At 46.6% G+C, this 21184-nt stretch overlaps 1 protein-coding gene across 2 annotated transcripts in view; it reads left to right on the forward strand.

Moving 5' to 3' along the window:
- Nucleotides 1–20741, forward strand: part of ZNF341 (zinc finger protein 341) — a 50551-nt gene extending 29810 nt beyond the window's left edge. Inside the window, exons 10-16 of one of the 2 annotated variants that reach the window (XM_070420156.1) lie at nt 229–437; nt 10671–10767; nt 13015–13147; nt 16535–16646; nt 16902–16972; nt 18639–18889; nt 19560–20741. In XM_070420156.1, the coding sequence (XP_070276257.1) occupies nt 229–437; nt 10671–10767; nt 13015–13147; nt 16535–16646; nt 16902–16972; nt 18639–18889; nt 19560–19583 (897 nt within the window). In that variant the 3' untranslated portion in view covers nt 19584–20741. Of the gene's footprint in view, nt 1–228; nt 438–10670; nt 10768–13014; nt 13148–16534; nt 16647–16901; nt 16973–18638 lie in introns of both variants that reach the window. The other variant, XM_070420155.1, reaches the window with a different exon arrangement.
- Nucleotides 20742–21184: the final 443 nt, after the last annotated feature.

Raw genomic sequence — 21184 nt, forward strand, 5'->3', positions numbered from 1 at the left:
AGTATGAGATTGGAAGGCCACAATGTCATCTTTTTACTGTATTTCCAGAGCCTGAGGAAAGGGTAGTGTGGTCATTATGACTGGCTGAGAGGACCCTCCAATCAAAATAAAAGCAGGAGAGTAGGGCCATTCACCAGCAGTGTTCCAGGTGGATGCCACAGGGCAGGGGGCAGCAGTGAAGGCAGCTCTCCTGCCTCCCCTTTAACCTGCTCCATGTCTACCATCAAGGTGTACAAGTGTGTGGTCAAAAGCTGCGCCCAGACGTTTCCAAAGCTCGACACTTTTCTGGAGCACATCAAGAGCCACCAGGAGGAGTTGAGCTACCGCTGCCACCTCTGCAGCAAGGACTTTCCCTCACTGTATGACCTGGGCGTGCACCAGTACTCCCACAGCCTCCTGCCGCAGCACAGCCCCAAGAAGGACAGCACGGTCTACAAGTACGTGTCTTCCACTTCCTCTCCCACAGGACTGTCAGACACCTCAGAGGGGAAACTGAGTCTCTGGGCTGGCAGAGTGGGTTCTGAGCCTTAGCACTGGTGGGGGAAAAGATGCTGGCCCTCCTTATAGCATTCTTTAACTTGGCAGATATTCATCCTTAAAAAAAGGGGCGGGGGGGCAACCAGTCTTTCCTTGTTACAGTAGAAAAAAATTTTTGATTTTTTTATACTAAAAATATTATTTTGTCTGATAATCTACAAAACTTAGGTTACAGTGGGAATGGTACACAGATTCTTAGAATGAAAAAACAAATTAACAAGCACATTTGAAAGCAAAAATCATACAAATAAGATTCTATTTTTTTATAATATATAAAATTTAGGTTAAAGTTGAAGCTATATGCTTATTCTTAGAATGAACAAGGCATGCTTCAAGTGTAGATTTGATTTGGGGTTATTTTTTCTGACTGTCCTTTACATCACCTTAGTTTTCTGTTACAGTCACAAAGAGGGTCCCTTTGGCAGAAATGATGGAAGGCTCCCTCAGTTGTGCCACATGCTTTTTAATCCTTAGATCCTCAAATCATTCTCTTTGGAGCTATCATTCCTTGATCAGCCTTTGAGTTTCTCTTCCTCAATTGTTTTCTGGCTCCTCCTCTAGACTCTCCTTTGTTGGTGGGGTTATTTGCAGATATCCAGTATCTCTTTTCTAATTGTGAAATACTGCGTTTTTGCCCTGCAGTTATTTTGCTGTGCATTTGCCCTGTGTTGCTGTCTCACAATGCTCAGCAAATATGTGGGGATGGATCTTAGTGAAAACAGGGACTTGTTTGAGGACTCCTTCTAGTCGTTGGTGAATATTTCCATGTTAAATGGCTTTTGCTTCTTTGTATAAAATTGTACCTGCAAGGCCCTGGCCAGTTTTGCTCAGTGGTTATAGTGTTGGCCCAAGGACCGAAGAGTCGTGCGTTCGATTCCCAGTCAAGGGCATGTACCTTGGTTGAAGGTTCCCCAGCCCTGGTAGGGGCACATGCAGGAGACAACCAATCGATGTGTCTCTCTCACGTCAATGGTTCTTTCTTTCAGAGTCTGTCTCCCTCTTCCACTCTCTCTAGAAATCAGTGGGAAAAATATCCTCGGGTGAGGATTAAAACAAAATCAATATTGTACCTGCAGTTACTTGGCTGATGACCTCTGTTAGGGGGCCCTGCTGTAATTCCTGGGTGAACTTCTGAGGTTCAGAGACAAGTAAATATAGACCTTGAGTTTAGAATGCATGTGCTGCTTAGGGAGACAAATATATAAATATTTTTACCATATATTGTGATAAAATGCTATTTTATATATATATATAAAGTAGAAGCCCAGTTCACGAATTCATGCACAAGTGGGGTCCAGCTGGCCGCCCCATCTCAGGGCAATGGGCCGGGTGGGTGCGGGGAGGGGAAGGGGCCTCAGGTGGTTGGCCTGCCCCACCCCCGGGGGGATGAACTCCTTTAGCTTTTTCTTATCTGTGAAGCTCTTTATCTGGCCTTCAATTCTAAATGAGCTTTGCTGGGTAGAGAAGGGTGTGGCAAGAAATATTCAAAGTGATGAAGAGCAAGGACCTGCAGGCAGGGTGACCTTCCTTTTGAAAGGAAGCAGCTGCTCTGGGGCCGAGGTTTCCATTGGTCTCATGAAACCCTGGTCAGTCTTTGCATCTGGCAAGTGGAATCACTGAGGCCTATTTGAGAGTCGCCAAGGCTGGGAGCATGATCTCAGAGCAGTTACCACGTTCCTGAAGGGATGTTGTGGGTCCTCTCTCATCAAAAAGCCTGTGTGTCTGTGTACACCAGCAGGGTTGCTTTAACCTGAAGCCTCTATCTGCAAGCCCACCTGCCTCCAGGAGCTGGTGGAAGGTTGAAAGTGGCTGCGCAGATGAGGCTGGTGCCAGGCCACCTACCAGGTGTCAGCGGCTCAGCTGTCTGAGCCCCAGGGAGGGGGGCGGGGGCTCTGATATCACCACTGTGCGGAGGATTTGACCGCATGGGCAGCGGCAGCCTTTGCAGCCTCCTCGGCCAAGAGCACGCCTTGGATCTGGGTTCTCACGCAGCTGGACAGAGTCCTGTTTAGAAACGGGTGGGTCTTGCATTATTTGTGCTATTATGGACAAAGAGGGTATTAGATTCTGGTATGTAAATATGTTTCCTGCTTATCCACAAGGACAGGAGGCCAAGCGCAGCCACAGGCACAGCCACAGTTTTTCACTCCTTCACAGGCCTCCATCCAAGGGCGGTGATGCAGGCGCTTCGCACACAGAGGGGGCCAGGGAGCAGGGTCTGGCAGCAAATGCAGAACACAGCCGTCCACGGCCCTGCTTTTCCCAGACCTTCTGTCTCAGTCCGGATCTGCCCGCTCCGGGTCAGTAGTGGATTCAGAAGTCTGCGGGACATGATGTTGATCACATGCTGTTTCTCCGTGTGGGTGGTCAGCACGGGGTTCCTGAATCAGCCTGCCTTCGGCATTGTGGTGGTGGTGGGGTGACAGCATAAAGGTGGGAACACAACCCGTGTGGACTTCTCACTGAGCACCTTCTGTATACCTGGCTGGCTTCTCCCCTAAGAAGGGTGCTGACAGCTCAGTCATATGCTTCCTGTGTCCCTGACCTGCAGGTGTGGAGGTGGGGGGGGCCATTTGGGGGCTGGGCGGTTGGCTGCCACAGTGAGGGTCATAGCCACCGGTTGTTCTGCCTTAATGGTCGCTGGGCATAGATATAGATATAGATATAGATATAGATATAGATATAGATATAGATAGATATAGATATAGATATAGATATAGATATAGATATAGATATATAGATATAATCTGATATAGAAATACCACAGTGGGAGGTAGGGAAGGTGTCCAAAGCAATGGTATCTGAACTGGGTTTTGAAGGATGAGTAGGAGTTTGCCAGGTTGGCAGTGGGTCAGGTGGAGAGCATTCCTAGCAGGAAGATGAACAAGTGTAGAGATATGAAAAAATTAGCAAGTGGTTTGGTATGACTGTTGCATAGAGTACAAGTGGAAAGTGATATTTACATGAAGGCTGGGGGAGGAAGTGGTGCCAGGGCCTGGGGCCTTATAGAAATCACGAGATTTGAGAAGTTGGCAGGGGGACTGTGACTCATGAAATGGGGTATAGAGCAGCTGGCCCTGGGGGAGATTGGGAAATGGAGCCAGAGAGACAGGAAAGCCAGATGAGGCTTTTACCAACCAAGGGGATGGAAATTTGTAATCGGAGGACTTTTGCTTTTGCTCTTCCAGACTGTGGATTATCTATAAATTCCTTTGGCTATGTGGCCCTCTGGACTGAGATTCCAAGTAAAAGGAAGGGAGCACCTACTATGTGCTAAGCTCTGACTCTGGGATATTGATCCCTACAATCCTGGGAGGTAGGTTGTGTTAGTCAGCTCAGGCTGCTATAACAAAATACTATAGACATGTGAGAGAGGGGGTGGGTGCCTTATCTCTCTGGTCTTTTTTTATAAGGGCACTAATCTCATCATGAGGACCCCACACTCATGATGTCATCTAATCTTTAACCACCTCCAAAAGGCCCATCTCCAGATACCATTACATTGAGGGCCAGGGCTTCAACATGTGAATTTTGGAGGGACACAGTTCAGTCCATAATGGTATCCTCCCCATTTTGAACATGAGGACACTGAGACTCAGACAGGAGAAGTGACCTGCCCACAACATCAGCAGAGATTCAAACCTTGTCCGGGAGCCTGGAAGCTCCATAGCTCTGGTCTGGGAGTTTGCAGGCTGAGGGTTGAGCTCAATGCTGATGGCCCCGTGTCTGCAGTCAATCACTTCTATTGTGTTGGAGCTGATGGCTCAAAAGTAAGAGTAGGTGCAGGGAGGCAGGCCACTGTCTGGATGGCCTAAGGGCGAAATGGTGTCATGGTACCGACCAGGGCTGTGGAGCCACCTGCTTGTGCTCACATCTCAGCTTACTACAAACCCAATGGAAGTCCTTGGCAAGGCATTCAACCACTCTAAGCCCCAGTCTTCTCATCTGTGAAATGAGGATACGGTAGTGCCTACCCTATTGGATTATTTATTAGGATCAAGTAAGATGAGTATGAGGCACTTAAACATGGTGCCTGCAACATAATAGGTGCTCAATAAATATTATTGCTGTAATTTTTTATTTGTTTAATTTAGATATAGGTTTGGTTACTTGCAATAGAGACAAAAATAACAGTGGCTTAAACAAGATGAGAGTTTATTTCTCTCTCATGGTAACGTTTGAGCAGGTGTGGTGGCTTCATTCCATTTTCAGGGGCCCAGGCCCCATCGGTCTGGCTGCTCTGCTTTGGGCCACATTACCTTGGCCTGCTTATGGTGCCTGCCCAAACCCCTCAAGTAAAAATTCATGCTATATATTTACTTTTTCCTCTTAAAAATAAGATTTATTGATTTCTTTTCTAATTACAAAATTCATGTTCAATGCAGAGAAAAAGATCTTTTAAAAACTCACACAAAAACAAAAAATAAAACCCTGTCACCCAAAATAACCCCTATTAACCTCTTGGTACATGCCTTTTGGTTTATATCTGTAACAAGCATGTCTATAGGTATGGATATAGATATAAATATCACAGCTATGTTTAAGTCAGATCATCCCAAACACAGTCACCAAATTTGATATAAATGTATCACACCATCTTCCTATTGCACAACTTCTGAAAGATAGACTAAAACTTAATAGGATCTCTCTGGCCCAACTGGCGTGGCTCAGTGGTTGAGCATCTATTTATGAACCAGGAAATCATGGTTTGATTCTGATCAGGGCACATGCCTAGGTTTCGGGCTTCATCCCCAGTGGAGGGTGTGCAGGAGATAGCCAATTAACAATTTTCTCATATCATTGATGTTTCTCTCTCTCCCTATCCCTCATTTCTCTGAAAAAAAAAAAAATTACAAACAAACAAATAAATATAAAAATAAAAACTACAAAAAATCGTAGAGGAATTTCCCTTCCACCTTGACCCACCCCATCCCACATACGGTCGCTTTCAGGAAGTGTCCTTTTTCAACTTATTTTGACATAATTTCAGACTTCCAGAGAAATTACAAGACTAGTGCAAAGAATTCCCACAGATACTCTTCACCCAGACTTCCCAGATGTTCTTTTTATGACATTTGCTTTATCCTATTCTGAGCCATTTGAGAACAATTTGCCAACATGATACTCCCTTACCCTTTCTTTTCAGTGTGTATTTTCTAAAAACAAGGGTAACCTCTTACATAGACATGGTGTAGTTATCAATTAGGAAGTTAAATCAATACACTTCTGTTATCTAATCTACAGACCTCACTCAAAAATTTCCAATTGTCCCAATGCATCCTTTATAGACAAAGAAAAAGAAAAAAAGTTTTTCTGGCCCAGGATTCAATCCAGGACCACACACATTTAATTCAGTTGTCATCTCTCTCTTTTTTAAGATAACTTTTTACTGACTGATTTGAGAGAGAGAGAGAGAGAGAGAGAGCGAGAGAAGGAGGGAGAGAAATATCAGTTTGTTGTTCCACTTATTTATGCATTCATTGGTTGATTATTGTATGTGCCCTGACCAGGGATTGAACCTGCAATCTTGGCGTATTGGAACACTTTAACCAACTGAGCTACCTGGCCAGGACAGTTGTCATGTCTCTTTACTTTCCAAGTCTTCAGTCTGTCTTTGTCTTTCATGACCTTGATATTTTTTATATGTTTTTTTAAAAAATATACATGTTTTTATGGTTTTTAGAGAGAGGAAGGGAGAGGGATAGAGAGATAGAAACATCAATTAGAGAGAAACATCGTTGATGGGCTGCCTCCTGCATGCCCCCTACTGGGGGTTGAGCCCACAACCTGGGTATGTGCCCTGACTGGGAACTGAACTGTGACTTCATGGTTCATAGTTCAGCATTCAACCACTGGCTGGGTGATGACCTTGATATTTCTAAAGAGCGTAGGCCAGTTATTTTGTAGAATGTCCTTAGTTTAGATTTGTCTAGATCCAAATTCGTACTTTTGGCAGAAATATGACAAGGTGATGCTGTGTCCTTCTCAATGCATTATATCAGGAGGTACATGATGTTGGTTTACCCCGTTGCTGGGGATGTTACCTTGGATGACTTAATTAGGGTGGTTTTTCTTTCAGGGAGTTTTAATTTTAGTGGTTATTGCTAAAATATTTCCCACACAAACCTGTGTCTCCTCACTGCTGAAGCTGGTGCAGTTCTTAACCTCTTCCTCACACCAGCTTGTGAGGTTTCTGCCCTCCTGATAGCTCTCTTCCCACCCCCACCCCCTCCTCTTTCTTTCTTGCTGTGGAAGCATTTCATTGTGTGGTTTGAGGGGGGTCCCCTGCGCCCTCCACAGGTGCACCTGCCTGCTGCTTTCCCATGGTGGCCCTGGCATATAGTTGGCAGGGCCCTTGTTTTTGTTTTTGGTATGAATTGCCTACTTACCTTTGGCATTCCTCACTGGTACGGCATCGTAATTGGTTTTATTTGCTGGCAAATGTTTTCATGGTGGGGAGAGAATGGGATCTTCTTCAGGTTTGTGGCCTGAAGCTGCTATTTTTAAGGCATGTCAGCCACAGTGATATAAAGACTGTTTACACTAAAGACATGTCTATCTATAGTGCTTTGCGGTTTATGAACTATTTAGCACAGTTGTGTCCTTTGACTCTCATGACAATCTTAAAAATGAGCGAGGGGCATGTCCATTTGGGATTCCCACCCCATTTTATGGATGAGGAAACTGAGGGTCAGAGATGGGGAAGAACCAGGCCGGGATCATTATCTCTCTGACTCTCATATAACAGATTGTTACTAGTGCTCAGAGCAGTTTGTGAAAAGGACAGATATGGTTCCTGTCTCCAGAGCCCATTTACTGGTGGAGGAGATCGATAATAATCAAGTAAGCAAACAAATAAAATAATTCTAGGTAATGAGTGCTGAGAAGAAGATAAACCTGGGTAACATAAAAAGAGTTGGGGGTGGACAGAGGGAGAAACTTAAGACAGGGTGGTCAGGGAGGGCCTCTCTGAGGAGCTGAGACACAAAGGATGAGAAGATGCTGCCTAGGGGAAAACTTGGGGAAGAGTGTTCCAGATGATAGAAACAGCAAGTACAAAGGCCCTCAAGTGGAATCAGACTTGGTGTGTTTGAGGTACATTAACGAGGCCAGAGTAGCTGGAGCAGCGTGAGTGAGCTGGGCAGTGAAGAAAGATGAAGTTTGGGAGTAGCAGTAGATCAGGCCAGTAGGGCCTTTAGACTAAGGTGGGGATTTTTTTTTTTTTTTTTTTATTAAATCTTTATTGTTCAGATTATTACATTTGTTCCTCTTTTTTTCCCCCCATAACTCCCCTCCTTCCAGCTCCCACCCCACCCTCCACCCTCACTCCCCACCCACTGTGTTCATCCATAGGTGCATGATTTTTGTCCAGTCACTTCCCGCATCTCCCACACCCCTTTTTCCCCCAAGAATAGTCAGTCTATTCCCTTTCTATGTCCCTGATTCTATTATAATCACCAGTTCATTCTGTACATCAGGTTATTTATTCACTTGATTCTTAGATTCATTTGTTGATAGATGCATGTTTGTTGTTCATAGTTTATATCTTTACCTTTTTCTTCTTCTTCCTCTTCTTAAAGGATACCTTTCAGCATTTCATATAATACTGGTTTGGCGGTGATGAACTCCTTTAGCTTTTCCTTATCTGTGAAGCTCTTTATCTGACCTTCAATTCTGAATGATAGCTTTGCTGGATAAAGTAATCTTGGTTGTAGGTTCTTGGTATTCAGCACTTTGAATATTTCTTGCCATTCCCTTCTGGCCTGCAAAGTTTCTGTTGAGAAATCAGCTGACAGTCGTATGGGTATTCCCTTGTAGGTAATTGAGCCTCTTTCTCTTGCTGCTTTTAAGATTTTCTCTTTGTCTTTTGCTCTTGGCATTTTAATGATGATGTGTCTTGGTGTGGTCCTCTTTGGATTCCTTTTGTTTGGGGTTCTCTGCGCTTCTTGGACCTGTAAGTCCATTTCTTTCTCCAGGTGGGGGAAGTTTTCTGCCATTATTTCTTGAAATAGGTTTTCAATATCTTGCTGTCTCTCATCTTCTGGCACTCCAATGACTCTGATATTAGACCGCTTAAAGCTGTCCCAGAGGCTCCTTACACTATCTTCACACTTTCGGATTCTTTTTTCATTTTGCTTTTCCAATTGGGTGTTTTTTGTCGAATCTTTGGTTTGATTATTGTACTCCTCTGGTCTGCTATTGGGTATAATATTCTTTATTTCAGTCCGTGTATGCTTACTTTCTAATTTCTTTATCGTAGCATCGAGGGTCTCATTAGTTTTCGTGAGGCTCTGCACAAATTTATGGCAAGCCCTCAAAATTGCGATTCTTAGCTCCATATCCTCCATTTCTGTCATGTTTTTTTGTCTCCGCATCTTTTATGCTTTCTTGGTGCACCCCCTTGTGGTCTCTGTGCGCAGTCTTGTTCTAGCCAAGCCTTAATTGTTGTAGTTAACACTAGAGGGATTTGACCCCCAGGCCGACTGGCTGTAGGAATCAGCTGTGTGGAAAACGTCTGCCTTCTGGGGAGGCGCTAATCCAGCCTTTGCCTGAGGCGATCGGCAAATGGCTGTGCGCAGGCTTTGGGCAGGGCGGGATCAACAGGGCGGGCGGAGGGAGCAGTTATGGCCACGCTCAGTCCCGTTCCCAGAGGCTCTGCTTCTCAGAACCCCGGCAGCCGCTGCAAACCTCGGAGAGAAAGCTGCCCTCAGGTTCCAACTGATGCTGGATAATCCCGCTTCTCCCGTTTGAGTCTGGGTCCCTAGAGACTCGCCCGGATCTGGAGCCCAGAGTCTGAGACTCACTCCCGACAGAAAACGACAACCGCGCCCTCAGCCACCAGCCCGCTTTGCGCGCGCACCTCGGTACCTTTGTATTTTCCACACTGCGCCGCCTCTGAGCCTCGATTTGCTGTTCTCTTTCCTTCTAGTTGTAGAGTCTCTCTTCAGCCAGCCTTCCTGTGGTTCTGGGTGATGTCCGTTCAGTCTTTTAGTTGTATTTTTGAAATGGTTGTTTGCGGCAGCGGTCTCCGGTGTTTACCTACGCCGCCATCTTGGCTCCTCCAAGGTGGGGATTTTTTAAAAAATATATTTTTATTTTTATTTTTTTTTTATTTTTATTTTTTTAAATATATTTTATTGATTTTTTACAGAGAGGAAGGGAGAGAGATAGAGAGCTAGAAACATCGATGAGAGAGAAACATCGATCAGCTGCCTCCTGCACATCTCCTACTGGGGATGTGCCCGCAACCCAGGTACATGCCCTTGACCGGAATCGAACCTGAGACCATTCAGTCTGCAGGCCGACGCTCTATCCACTGAGCCAAACCGGTTTCGGCAAAAATATATTTTTATTGATTTCAGAGAGGAAGGGAGAGGAAGAGAGAGAGATAGAAACATCAATGATGAGAGGGAATCATTGGTTGGCTGCCTTCTGCACGCCCCCTACTGGGGACCGAGCCCACAACCCGGGCATGTGCCCTTGACTGGAATCGAACCCAGGACCCTTGAGTCCACAGGCCGACGCTCTATACACTGAGCCAGACCAGCTAGGGCTAAGGTGGGGACTTTTAAGCAAGGGTGTGACATGATCTGATTTTTATTTTATTTTTTTAATATATTTTATTGATTTTTTACAGAAAGGAAGGGAGAGGGATAGAGAGTTAGAAACATCGATGAGAGAGAAACATTGATCAGCTGCCTCCTGCACACCCCCTACTGGGGATGTGCGCGCAACCAAGGTATATGCCCTTGACTGGAACCGAACCCGGGACCCCTCAGTCCGCAGGTTGACGCTCTATCCACTGAGCCAAACCGGTTAGGCTGATTTTGATTTTTAAAGGCACTTCTGGCTCCCCTATGGGTAATGGACCTTATAGAGGGGAGCGGGGGTGGGGGGGGGGGGGGGGCGGGCAGTGAGGAGGCTACTACACATGTCCCAGTGAGAGAGAATGACAGCTTGGACTAGGATGGAGACAGTGGCTAACAAGAAGAGTACACTGATTTGAGAATGAATTAAATGTAGGATTTTGCCTCCTAATGTTGGCCCTGGGGGAGTGGAGAAGCTGATTCTTGGATCTGCTGGGTGAGTCCAGCCCCCCCACATTACTCTCACTTCTGCTCCTTCCTATTTAGATGTGTCAAATGTGTCAACAAATACTCTACCCCTGAGGCCCTGGAGCACCACCTACAGACCGCCACCCACAACTTTCCCTGCCCACACTGCCAAAAGGTGGGTATCCCTGCGACAACAGGGGCAACCGGTGGTGGAGTGAAAACCTCACTGTTTCCTTCTCCTCCTCTCCCCTCCTAAACCCATGAAGGCAAAGCTTGGAGTTGTCTCCACAGATGACACTTCATCTTTGAAGAGTAAGAGCTCTGCCTGGCCTCTTACCCATCAGACACCACACATGGCCATCTGGTGCTGCTGCTGGGCTGACAAGGGATGAGGCCTGTCCTAGGCCCAGGCCCCGTGTCTGAACAGTGGCCACCAATTTCCTGATGTGTTATTATCCTTGTTATTTATTTTTATTTTTTTAAATATATTTTTATTGATTTTTTACAGAGAGGAAGGGGAAAGGATGGAGAGTTAGAAACATCGATGAGAGAGAAACATTGATCAGCTGCCTCCTGCATACCCCCCACTGGGGATGTGCCCGCAACCAAGGTACATGCCCTTGACCGGAATCGAACCTGAGACCTTTCAGTCCACAGGCCAATGCTCTATCTGCTGAGCCAAACCGGTTAGGGCTGTTATTTATTTTTAATTTTAAAAAAATATATTTGTATTGGTATCAGAGAGGAAGGGAGAGAGAGATAGAAACATCAATAATGAGAGAGAATCATTCATCAGCTGCCTCCTGTATTCCCCCTACTGGTAATGTAACCCACAACCTAGGCATGTGCCCTGACCAGGAATCGAACAGTGACCTCCTGGTTCATAGATCTACACTCAACTACTGAGCCACACCCGCTGGGCTGTCCTTGTTACTTCTTTTTAGCAAATCTGAAAAGTCTCATTGAAACCTATCCCTTAATACTATCAAATATCCAGGCTGTGTTCCAATTATATCAAAAACATCATAATTTTTGTAAAGTTTGTTTGTTTGTATCAGGTCTACATATTGCAGTTGGTTGATATGACCAAAGTTTCTTTTAATATACAGGTTTCCCACACCATTGTTCCTTTTATTTCCCTTTCAATTTATTTGTTGAAGAAACTAGGCAATTGGTCCTGTGGAGTTTCCCGAAGTCTGGATTTTGCTGATTGTATCCCCTTGGTGTGTTTAACTTGTTTCTTTGTTCTACTCATTTTCTTACAACCTGACATGGCAGATTTTCCAGGACAGCCCTGGTTTCATTTCAGCCTCATTGTAGATGTTTCTAATTATATAGTCTAATTTTGAGCTTTGGAATTTGTCGTTCAAGTAATAGATATGAATCAAGTAAGAACCATGTGCCAGATACTGTTCTGAACATTTTATCTGAATTGACTCATTTAACCCTCGGAGATAGGCACAGAAAGGTCACCCAACTAGGAAATGGTAGGGCCAATAAGTAGTGGGCAGTTGGGTCTGTGCCCCTTGACCACTTCTCTATATCAAATGAATGAAAAAAAATGAATGAATGCCTATCCTATATCTGGGAGGAAGGAGATTTGGGCTTCTGTGTTTTCTGGCTTTTTATTATCTTTTCATTAATTTCATTAGTTATTTGTTCATTTTATTCATTTATTCTTTTACTTGTCAGTCAGTTGACTCAAGCCCTGTGCTGGGGAATGTAAGCCCCTTTCTGTCCTCTTGGAGATCCCATATAAGCAAAGGGCTGTAATTCAGTGGGTTAAATGCTGACTTTAAAAATGTGCCCTAACCGGTTTGGCTCAGTGGATAGAGCGTCGGCCTGTGGACTGAAAGGTCCCAGGTTCGATTCTGGTCAAGGGCATATACCTTGGTTGTGGGCACATCCCCAGTAGGGGGTGTGCAGGAGGTAGCTGATAGATGTTTCTCTCTCATCGATGTTTCTAACCCTCTATCCCTCTCCCTTCCTCTCTGTAAAAAAATCAATAAAATATATTTTAAAATAATAATAATAATAATAATAATAATGTAGGTGTATATTCAAGGGCGGAATTTGCTTTGCCTGGTGTGGCAAGGTTGTCAGAGAGGGCTTCAAGAAGCAGTGACACCTGAGTTGGGCCTTGAAGGATGAATAGGCGTTTGTCAGGGTAAGAGAGAAAGGCCCTCTGGGTAGAAAATAAACAGCCTGAGCAGAAGCTCAGAGCAGGCGTGTTTTGACTGGACTTATGGGTAAGTAGTGGGAACCATGATGTTCTAAGGGCTATGCCTGACATTGTGGGCTCTGACCCCGGGTAAGCAGAAAAGGAGTTGTTTCCATAAAGAAAGGTTGGAAATGTGGGGGAGCTGAGAAGGTGGCAAGGGCTAGTGAGTCAGACTTGAAACTGATTTATTTCTTCTGTCAGGTGTTTCCTTGTGAACGCTACTTGCGGCGTCACCTGCCCACACATGGCAGCGGGGGCAGGTTCAAGTGCCAGGTGTGTAAGAAGTTCTTCCGGCGGGAGCACTACCTCAAACTGCATGCTCACATCCACTCAGGTGCGTCCCCAGCTCCCCTCCAGCTCCTGCCTACTTCATCGCCCCCACCCCCAACCCCCTCTTTGTTCCCCTTCCCATCCCTATCTGGCTTTCCTCCTCATCTCCCTTTAGCTCTCTTCTGTATCTGCCTTCTGCCCCCTTTCTCTCCTGTCTCCTTCTTGGTCCCCTCACCAACACTAGAGCAGAGATCAGCCACTCAGGTGGAAGCTGGGGGTGTTCTTTTGGCTCTGCCCCTTGAGAGTCAGTCCCCACAGACCATTGTGAGCCCTGGGGGGTGGGGACGCTTTTCTCACCATAAAATTATCACTGGAACCTGGACAAAAGCCCCTCTCCTTGGTTCCCCGTGGAAACACATTGGCTTTTTTTTTAATCATTAAAATTTTTATTAGTTGGAAAATTCTGGGGTTTTTTTATTGAAGAGGATCCAAAGATTGAGAAAACCTTAGGAAAAAGTCCTCGACAATACAAAAGCATATATAATGAAAATGAACTCCCCCTCTCACCTCAGATGAACAATCCAAATGTTTCTCAATTCTTTTTTTTGCTATGACCTATGGCAAAATATACATTTTTTTATTGCAACTCAGAAAACACATCTCTATACATAGAATATATTGAAACAAAAGTTTCACAGAGCATTATTTTCTCTTCTGTTCTGTTTAATTTTAGTTGTTAAAATAACCACCAACAGCTTGTGACTCCCAGTTTGCAGTTTGAAAAATACTCCTACCAAAGGCAACACTCTCCCCCAAAGACAACAGCTAAGCTATTAGTGGCATGCCTGCATCATTCTAGCTTTATTTTGCATCTATAAAAGGTACTTGCTTACTTTTCTACAAATGAGCACATACTATGATTCTATTATGTACCTTTTTTCTTCACTTATCATTATACCTTGAAGATATTCCTTAATACCACCTTTTTCTCAGCTTCATAGTATTTTTCTGCATTTACCATCTTTTTTTTTTTTTAATATATTGTATTGATTTTTTACAGAGGAAGAGAGAGAGATAGCCAGAAATATCGATGAGAGAGAAACATTGATCAGCTGCCTCCTGCACGCCCCCCACTGGGGATGTGCCCGCAACCAAGGTACATGCCCTTGACCGGAATTGAACCCGGGACCCTTGAGTCCGCAGGCCGACGCTCTATCCACTGAGCCAAACCGGTTTTGGCGCATTTACCATTTTTTATTTAACCAGTTTCCTATGGATAGATACTTAAATTATTTTTCAGCTGTTGGTTTGCATACACAATTCTGTGTGGGTCCCTTAGCAAGCTTTTGGTAGTATAGCCATAGGTATATTCCGAAAGAGGAAGTGCGAGGTTAAAATGTATATGCAGCACTAAGTTTCAGTTTGGAATGCTGAAAATGTTCAGGAGGTGGATGATGAAGATTATTGTACAGCAGTGTGAATGCCACTGAACTGTATACTTAAAAGATAGTTAAAATGGTAAATTTTATGTTAGGTATATTTTACAGTAAAAGAAGAAACAAGATAGGTATATGCATTAGTAGTTTTGATAGGTATTACCAAATTAGTCTCTTTATGATTTTTAAATTTTTATTATTCATCCCTGGCTGGTGTGGCTCAGTTGGTTGAATGTTATCCCATACACTGAAGAGTCACAGGTTCAATTCCTCGTCAGGGCACAAACCCAGGTTGTGGGTTTCATCCCTGGTTGGGGTGCATATGTGAGGCAACCAGTCAATGTTTCTCCCTTTTCCTCCCTCCCTCTCCCTTCCTCTCTCTCTAAGATAAATAAAAACATATCCTCGGGTGAGGATTAAAAGTATTATTATTCAAAAGTAATACATGCTTACTTATATGCATGCATATAAGCATAACCAATGGACACAGACAATAGGGGGGTGAGGGCCTGTGCTGGGAGGCGGGAGCGGTTGGGAGAGGTCAGTGGGGGAAAAAGGAGACATGTAATACTTTCAACAATAAGGAATTTTTAAAAAAGTAATACATGCTTGTTGTAAATACAGAAGTGCATAAAATCAAATGTTAAATTCCTCCTTCAAATCCTAATTGCTACAGATTGTACCCTCCCCCACTGTTCTTCCTGCTTATTCTGTGTACATACAAACACATATGGCTTGGGCTTTTTTTGAGTGTGAGGATTGTATTTTTTTCTTACCAAAATGGGACTATATTAAGCTATTCAATAGCTTTCTTTTCCCCCTTAGCAATATATCTTGGAGATCTTTCCAGATCAAGAAACATAGGTGTAACTTAATCTTTTTAATAACTGCAGAGCATTCCATTGTAAGGACCAGAATTTCCTTAATCACTGGGTGGGGGGGGGGGGATGGCATTTTTCAAAAGTAATTTACTCATTCCAGAGGGAGAATAGAGAGGAAATAATGGCAGGAAATTAAAACAGCCCAGTAGCGTCCTTTCCTAAGGGCATGTTGTGAGCTGTCAGGTGAGAGCTCTTCCCAACCCCCCTCTCCCCAGTGGTCCTGCGGCAGGGCAATCGGGCTACACTGAGGTGGACTCTGGATCATACTGCTGGGCTAGAATCTTAGCTCCCTCAGCCACTAGGTATAGACCATGAACTTCAGTTTTCTCATCTATAAAAAGGGATAATGATAGTACTTATCTCATGGTTTGGTGTTGCAAGGATCCAATTGGATAAGATGTAATTCCCCCCTCCCCCACAGTGTACCTCATTTCAGTAAATGCCAGGATCACACACCCTGTCACTTGACTCACCTTTGTCTCATTCTAGACTCTCCCCTTCTTACACCCCACAACCAATCCATTGGCAAGGGCTGCCAATTCTGCATTCCAGCATAGCCTGTATGTGACCTCTTCCCATTTCTTGTACCAGCCTCCTTCCTTTCTCCTCCCTCAGCCCTAGTCTCTTCTCTACATGCAACCAGAGGGGCCTGAGAAACCCTGGTCAGACCCTGTCCCTCCTCTGCTCAGCCCCTGTGGCCTCTCATCAGGTTAAGAGCAAAAGCCAAAGTCCTTGCTTGGCCTTCTAGGCCCTCCCTGTTGGGCCAGGAAGCCTCATTGACCTCATCTTCTGCCTCATTCTCCATCCCCTACTCAGTTCCAGCCACACTGGCATCCTTGTTTTTCCTCAAACATCCCCCTCCTTTCCTTCTGTGTGGGACCCTTACTCCCAGATTTCCACATGGCTCGCTCCCTTACTACCTCAGGTCTCACCTCAACTGTGGCCCATCAGAGAGGCCTTTCCTGGCCACCCTGTCTAAAATGGCTCCCTCTTCTTGGCAAAACCAAGTCACAAGGAATGGGAGTGGCTATTTTCTCCCAGGCCACCTTCCTAGAGGAGCTGCTGCCCTCTAGTGGCTCTTGTTCAGACTCTATCTCATGGGATCCTCATCCCCTGTGTCTGTGTCTCCTGCAGGTGAGAAGCCCTACAAATGCTCAGTGTGTGAGTCCGCATTCAACCGCAAAGACAAACTGAAGAGACACATGTTGATCCATGAGCCATTCAAGAAATACAAATGCCCCTTCTCGTGAGTAGAGTCTGGCATGGAGGGGGCATGGGTTTACCCACTAGTGGGACAGGAAGATGTCAGGTCTGAGGACTGCAGGCCCTCCCTCCTTTTATCCTGTCCTGGGCCCCACCTGCTGGCTTCACTCCCCGCCCTGCTTCTTTGTCCAGCCATTAGGATGGACATGAGTGTCCTCATGCTCAGGGTTAGCAGAGGGCCCAGCAAGAGGGTTCTGAACTTGGTAAGCACCCCCTGACCAGTGGCTTTGGGTTCTAGGACACACACAGGCTGCAGTAAGGAGTTCAACCGGCCAGATAAGCTGAAGGCTCATATCCTCTCCCACTCTGGTAAGTGGTCTTGGACCTGCCCGGAGGGTCTGGTTCAGCTAAACCCCCTGGGGCAGGCTCCCAGGCACATCCCATGAGACTTGTTATTCCTGTCTGGTACATTCTATCCAACAAACGTTTGCTCATGTGAGCCATGAGCCAGGCTTGTGTTAGGGTCCTTGGGGTGCGCAGAGGCGAGTCAGACACAGTCCCCCAGGCTGAGGGGGAAGCCGAGCTGAGAAGAGATAACTATAAATCGGAGAGGTTCCCAGTGTGACCGAGGTGTGGATCAGATGTAGAGGGAGATCGTATTCTGACTGGGCCCAAGATAAGGACAGGAAGTTTCTTTGTCCCCTCGGCAGAGCAGGGGTCTCCACAGCACTCCTTGGTTTTCTGGGGTTTCACAGAGCTTTCCCTAAACTATATTCTTTAGTCTAGAATGGGTTTCTCAACCTTCGCACTATTTATTATTTGGGGCCAGATAATTCGTTGTTGTAGGGGCTATGCTGTGTACTATAGGATGTTTAGTAGCATCCCTGGCCTCTACCCAATAGGTGTCAGTGGCATCTCTCCACGTTTTTGGCAACCAGAAATGTCTCCAGGGGACAAGCCAAACGTCTCCTGGGGGCTAAAATCACCCCTGGTTAAGAACCTCTGGTTTACAGGAAGGATTTAATGGCTAAAGAAAGTTTGAAAACAGAATAAATCAGGACTTAGAGGCAGATGGCTTGGGTTTGAGCTTTGGCACTGCCACTTGCCTCAGGCAAGTCACTGCCCCTCTGTAAGCCAGGGAGGTTGAGGGGGCTATGGCTCAGGCTGAGTGTGGGCTGGAGTGACTGCATATGTACGTGGAGGCACCAGTGACTTATTCAGTGAGTGACTATTGAGAACCTACCATGTGTGAGCACTGAGGGAATCAGGAAGAACCCCACCCCACCCTCCTGGGGAAGCTTCAATTTAGTAGTGGAGATGGAAAATGAACAGCAGACAAATAAGTATGTGCTGCAAAGTATGCTGAGTGTAAAGATGGAGATAAACAGGGTGATGGGGCAGAGAATGAAGAGAGGAGCTGACATGAAAAGAGCCAGAAATGGCTTCCAGGGTGAGGGAGCAGCAAATGCAAAGCCTTGAGGTAGGGAAGGGACTGGGGGTGTTTGAGACAAGGAAAGGCGAGAGGGACGCCTGGAGCTCAGAGAACAAGGTGTGGGGAGGGAGGGGAAGCTACTGAGAGGTGAAGGAGTGGTCTGACTGTACGGGGCTTTGTGGGAAACTTGGGGAATCATTAAAGGGTTTGGAGCAGGGAATATCATGATCCTTTATGTTTTCCGAAGATGTCACTAGCTGCCCTGTAGGAAATGGTCTTAGGGGGCCGCGTGAGGCAAGCATAGCAGAGAGGAAATAGATGATAGACCTTGGAAAATTCGGGGGCTGGACGCATTGTTCCGGGCAGAGGGAAACAGCAAGTGCAAAGGCCCAGAAGCAGGAACCGGCTTGATGCCGTTGAGGAGAGCAAGTGTGGTTGGCACAGTGGCTGGGAGAAGGTGAGAGATGAGACTGGTGGTAGGAGAGCCCAGATCACACAGATGCTTTTAGACAAGCCGAGAGACTGGGTTTTATTCCAAGTTCAGGGGCACTGTTGCAGGGTAAAGGGTCTGGGTGCCTCTCACTGACTTCCCCTCCCCACCAGGCATGAAGCTCCACAAGTGTGCCCTGTGCAGCAAGTCCTTCAGCCGCCGTGCCCATCTCGCTGAGCACCAGCGCGCCCACACAGGCAACTACAAGTTCCGCTGTGCTGGCTGCGCCAAGGGCTTTTCCCGCCACAAATACCTCAAGGATCACCGTTGCCGCCTCGGACCCCAAAAGGATAAGGACCTGCAAGCCCGGCGGCCCCCCCGGAGGAGAGCAGCCCCCCGCAGTGGCAGCAGTGGTGGACACAAGGTGGTGACCCCCCTGCCTGACCCACTGGGGCTGGAGGAGTTGAAGGACCCAGGGACTGGGCAGGTGCCCGAGGCTGCCCCAGGCAAGCCACCCTTCTCAGAGCCGGATGCCGTGCTGTCCATCGTAGTAGGTGGCACGGTGGGCAGTGAACCTGAGCTGGTAGTGCCTGGGCATGCTGAGGGCCTGGGCCCCAACCTGGCACTGGCAGAGCTACAGGCAGGGGCTGATGGCCCGTGTGCCATGCTTGCTGTGCCTGTCTACATCCAGGCCTCTGAGTGATGGACCCATGGTGTTTGCTCCCATAGCCCAGCCCGATGCTCACCTTTGGGTCCACAGCCTCTGGGGACAGATAAGATCCTTCCCAGTGGAGGCGAGCTGTCAGCAGAGACGGCCCGTGACTGCCCTGCCGTGTCTCCCTATCCTTCTGGAAAGCCCTGTAGCATTCTGGAACGTGGGGCAGGGCTGCTTATGGCTTCCAGGCAGGAGTGATAGCAAGAGAGATGGCTGAATCTGAGTGGCCCAGGGTTTGGCTGGTGCAGGCTTGTAGTTGGGGTGCCTAAACAGAAAAGACAGGGTGGCCCTGCCCACCCCGCTCTGGGCTGCCTTGGGGCTGGCCTGCAGTGGTCAGAGCCCTTATCTGCTATACCTTTTTACATATGGTTCCTCACAGCATCTTCAGATGACTCTGATGTAGGCACTTGGGAGGCACTTGAGTGCTGTGGTTAGAGTGCAGCTATCAGCCAGATCTGGCTTCATATTCAAGTGCGGCTACTCACTGCTGTGTGACCTTGGGTAAGTCACTTCACCTCTCTGAGCCCTGTGTTCCTCATCTGTACAATGTGGGTAATGACAACACTACCTCGTAGGGCTGTCATGGGGATCTGGTATGATGAAATATGCAAAGGGTTCACATAGTGCCCGGCACTTGGAAAGTGCTCAATAAATGTTTCTATCAACACGTGTGTCCACATGGCTTAGACCCTAGCTTTGGCAGTTTTCTTCTTAGTCTCTATGTGGCAACATTCTCCCCTCCAAAGGGTTTGGGGGCTGAGGGGGCCTTGGTCCCTCATAGGACTGTCTGCCCCATTAGCCTTGGAGAAGTTTTGTGCTCCCAGAATGGCTGTTTCAGAACATAGCCCTTGGAAACACCCAGAAGGAAGAGTTTCTACTCTCTTTTGAAAATGCAGGCTCCTGGGCCTTGCCCCCAAACCCTTTGGAATCAGAAACTCTGACTAGAGCCAGTGGTCCACCTTGAGCAGGTCTCTGGATGGCCATAGATGCCCCTGCATCCAGCATCCCCTTCCCCATCACCAGCTAGTCCAGGGGTAAGTAGACCAGGCTCGTTGGGAGGCTGGGAGAGAGATAAGGGGCCTCGGTTGAGTTTCCTAGTTTATTTTCACTACCACCCTGCCGGGCCACATTGCCCCAGTTACAGACGAAACTGAGGCTCAGGATGTGGCAGAACTGTTGGACTCAGTTTGATAACAGTTTCCTTGAAGGCTAGCACATCCCTCAGACATTTGTGCTGGGGCCCAGAACTGGAGCTCAGAGCAAGCCTGGCTTCCTCACATCCTCAGGAAGGGTAGGAAGCAATGGGAGGGACAAATGAGTTCCCTGAGGGGGTGAGAGCTTTAAGTGTACCCAGCCCTCATAAAAGCCAGGAGAGGGGCTGGTGGAGATGGGAAGTCTCTTTGAAGGACATGACATTTGAGCTGGGCCTGGATACAGAGTAGGTTTGTGTGTGCTTGTGTGTGTTGTTGTTTCTTTTGTTAATCCTTGTGTGAGGATATTTTTTCCATTGATTTTTAGAGAGAGTGGACGGGAGGGAGGGGGGGCAGAGAGAGAGAGAGAGAGAATAACATCAATTGGTTGCCTCCCACTCGCACACCTGACCAGGGTGGGGATCGAACCTGCAACCCACATACATGTCCTTGACTCAAACCCAAGACCTTTTGGTGCATGGGCTGATGCTCTAACCATAGAGTGACACCAGCCAAGGCGATCAGACTGTTGGATAATTAGGGGAAAGCAAGGTATGAGTAAAGACTTCCAGGTATGACAGTGCAAGGCCTGTTGTATTCTGGTGCCAGTGAATGGTCCAGGGTGACCAGAGATTTAGAGGCAGTGGGTAGAGCATGATAATCGCTATGTTCAAGCCTCTACATGAACATATTATGGACACTCTGCTCAGCCTTTTATTTCATATCACTCAGCCCAATTAGGTGAAAATTGTTACTTTCCTTATTTTATAGATGAGGAAGCAGAGGCACAGAGAGGCAAACTTCCTTGCCCAAG

Source organism: Myotis yumanensis, unplaced genomic scaffold, assembly GCF_028538775.1.
Source record: "Myotis yumanensis isolate MYYU_CA2020_CCGP unplaced genomic scaffold, mMyoYum1.0.hap1 SCAF_7, whole genome shotgun sequence".
Classification (NCBI taxonomy): Eukaryota; Metazoa; Chordata; class Mammalia; order Chiroptera; family Vespertilionidae; genus Myotis; species Myotis yumanensis.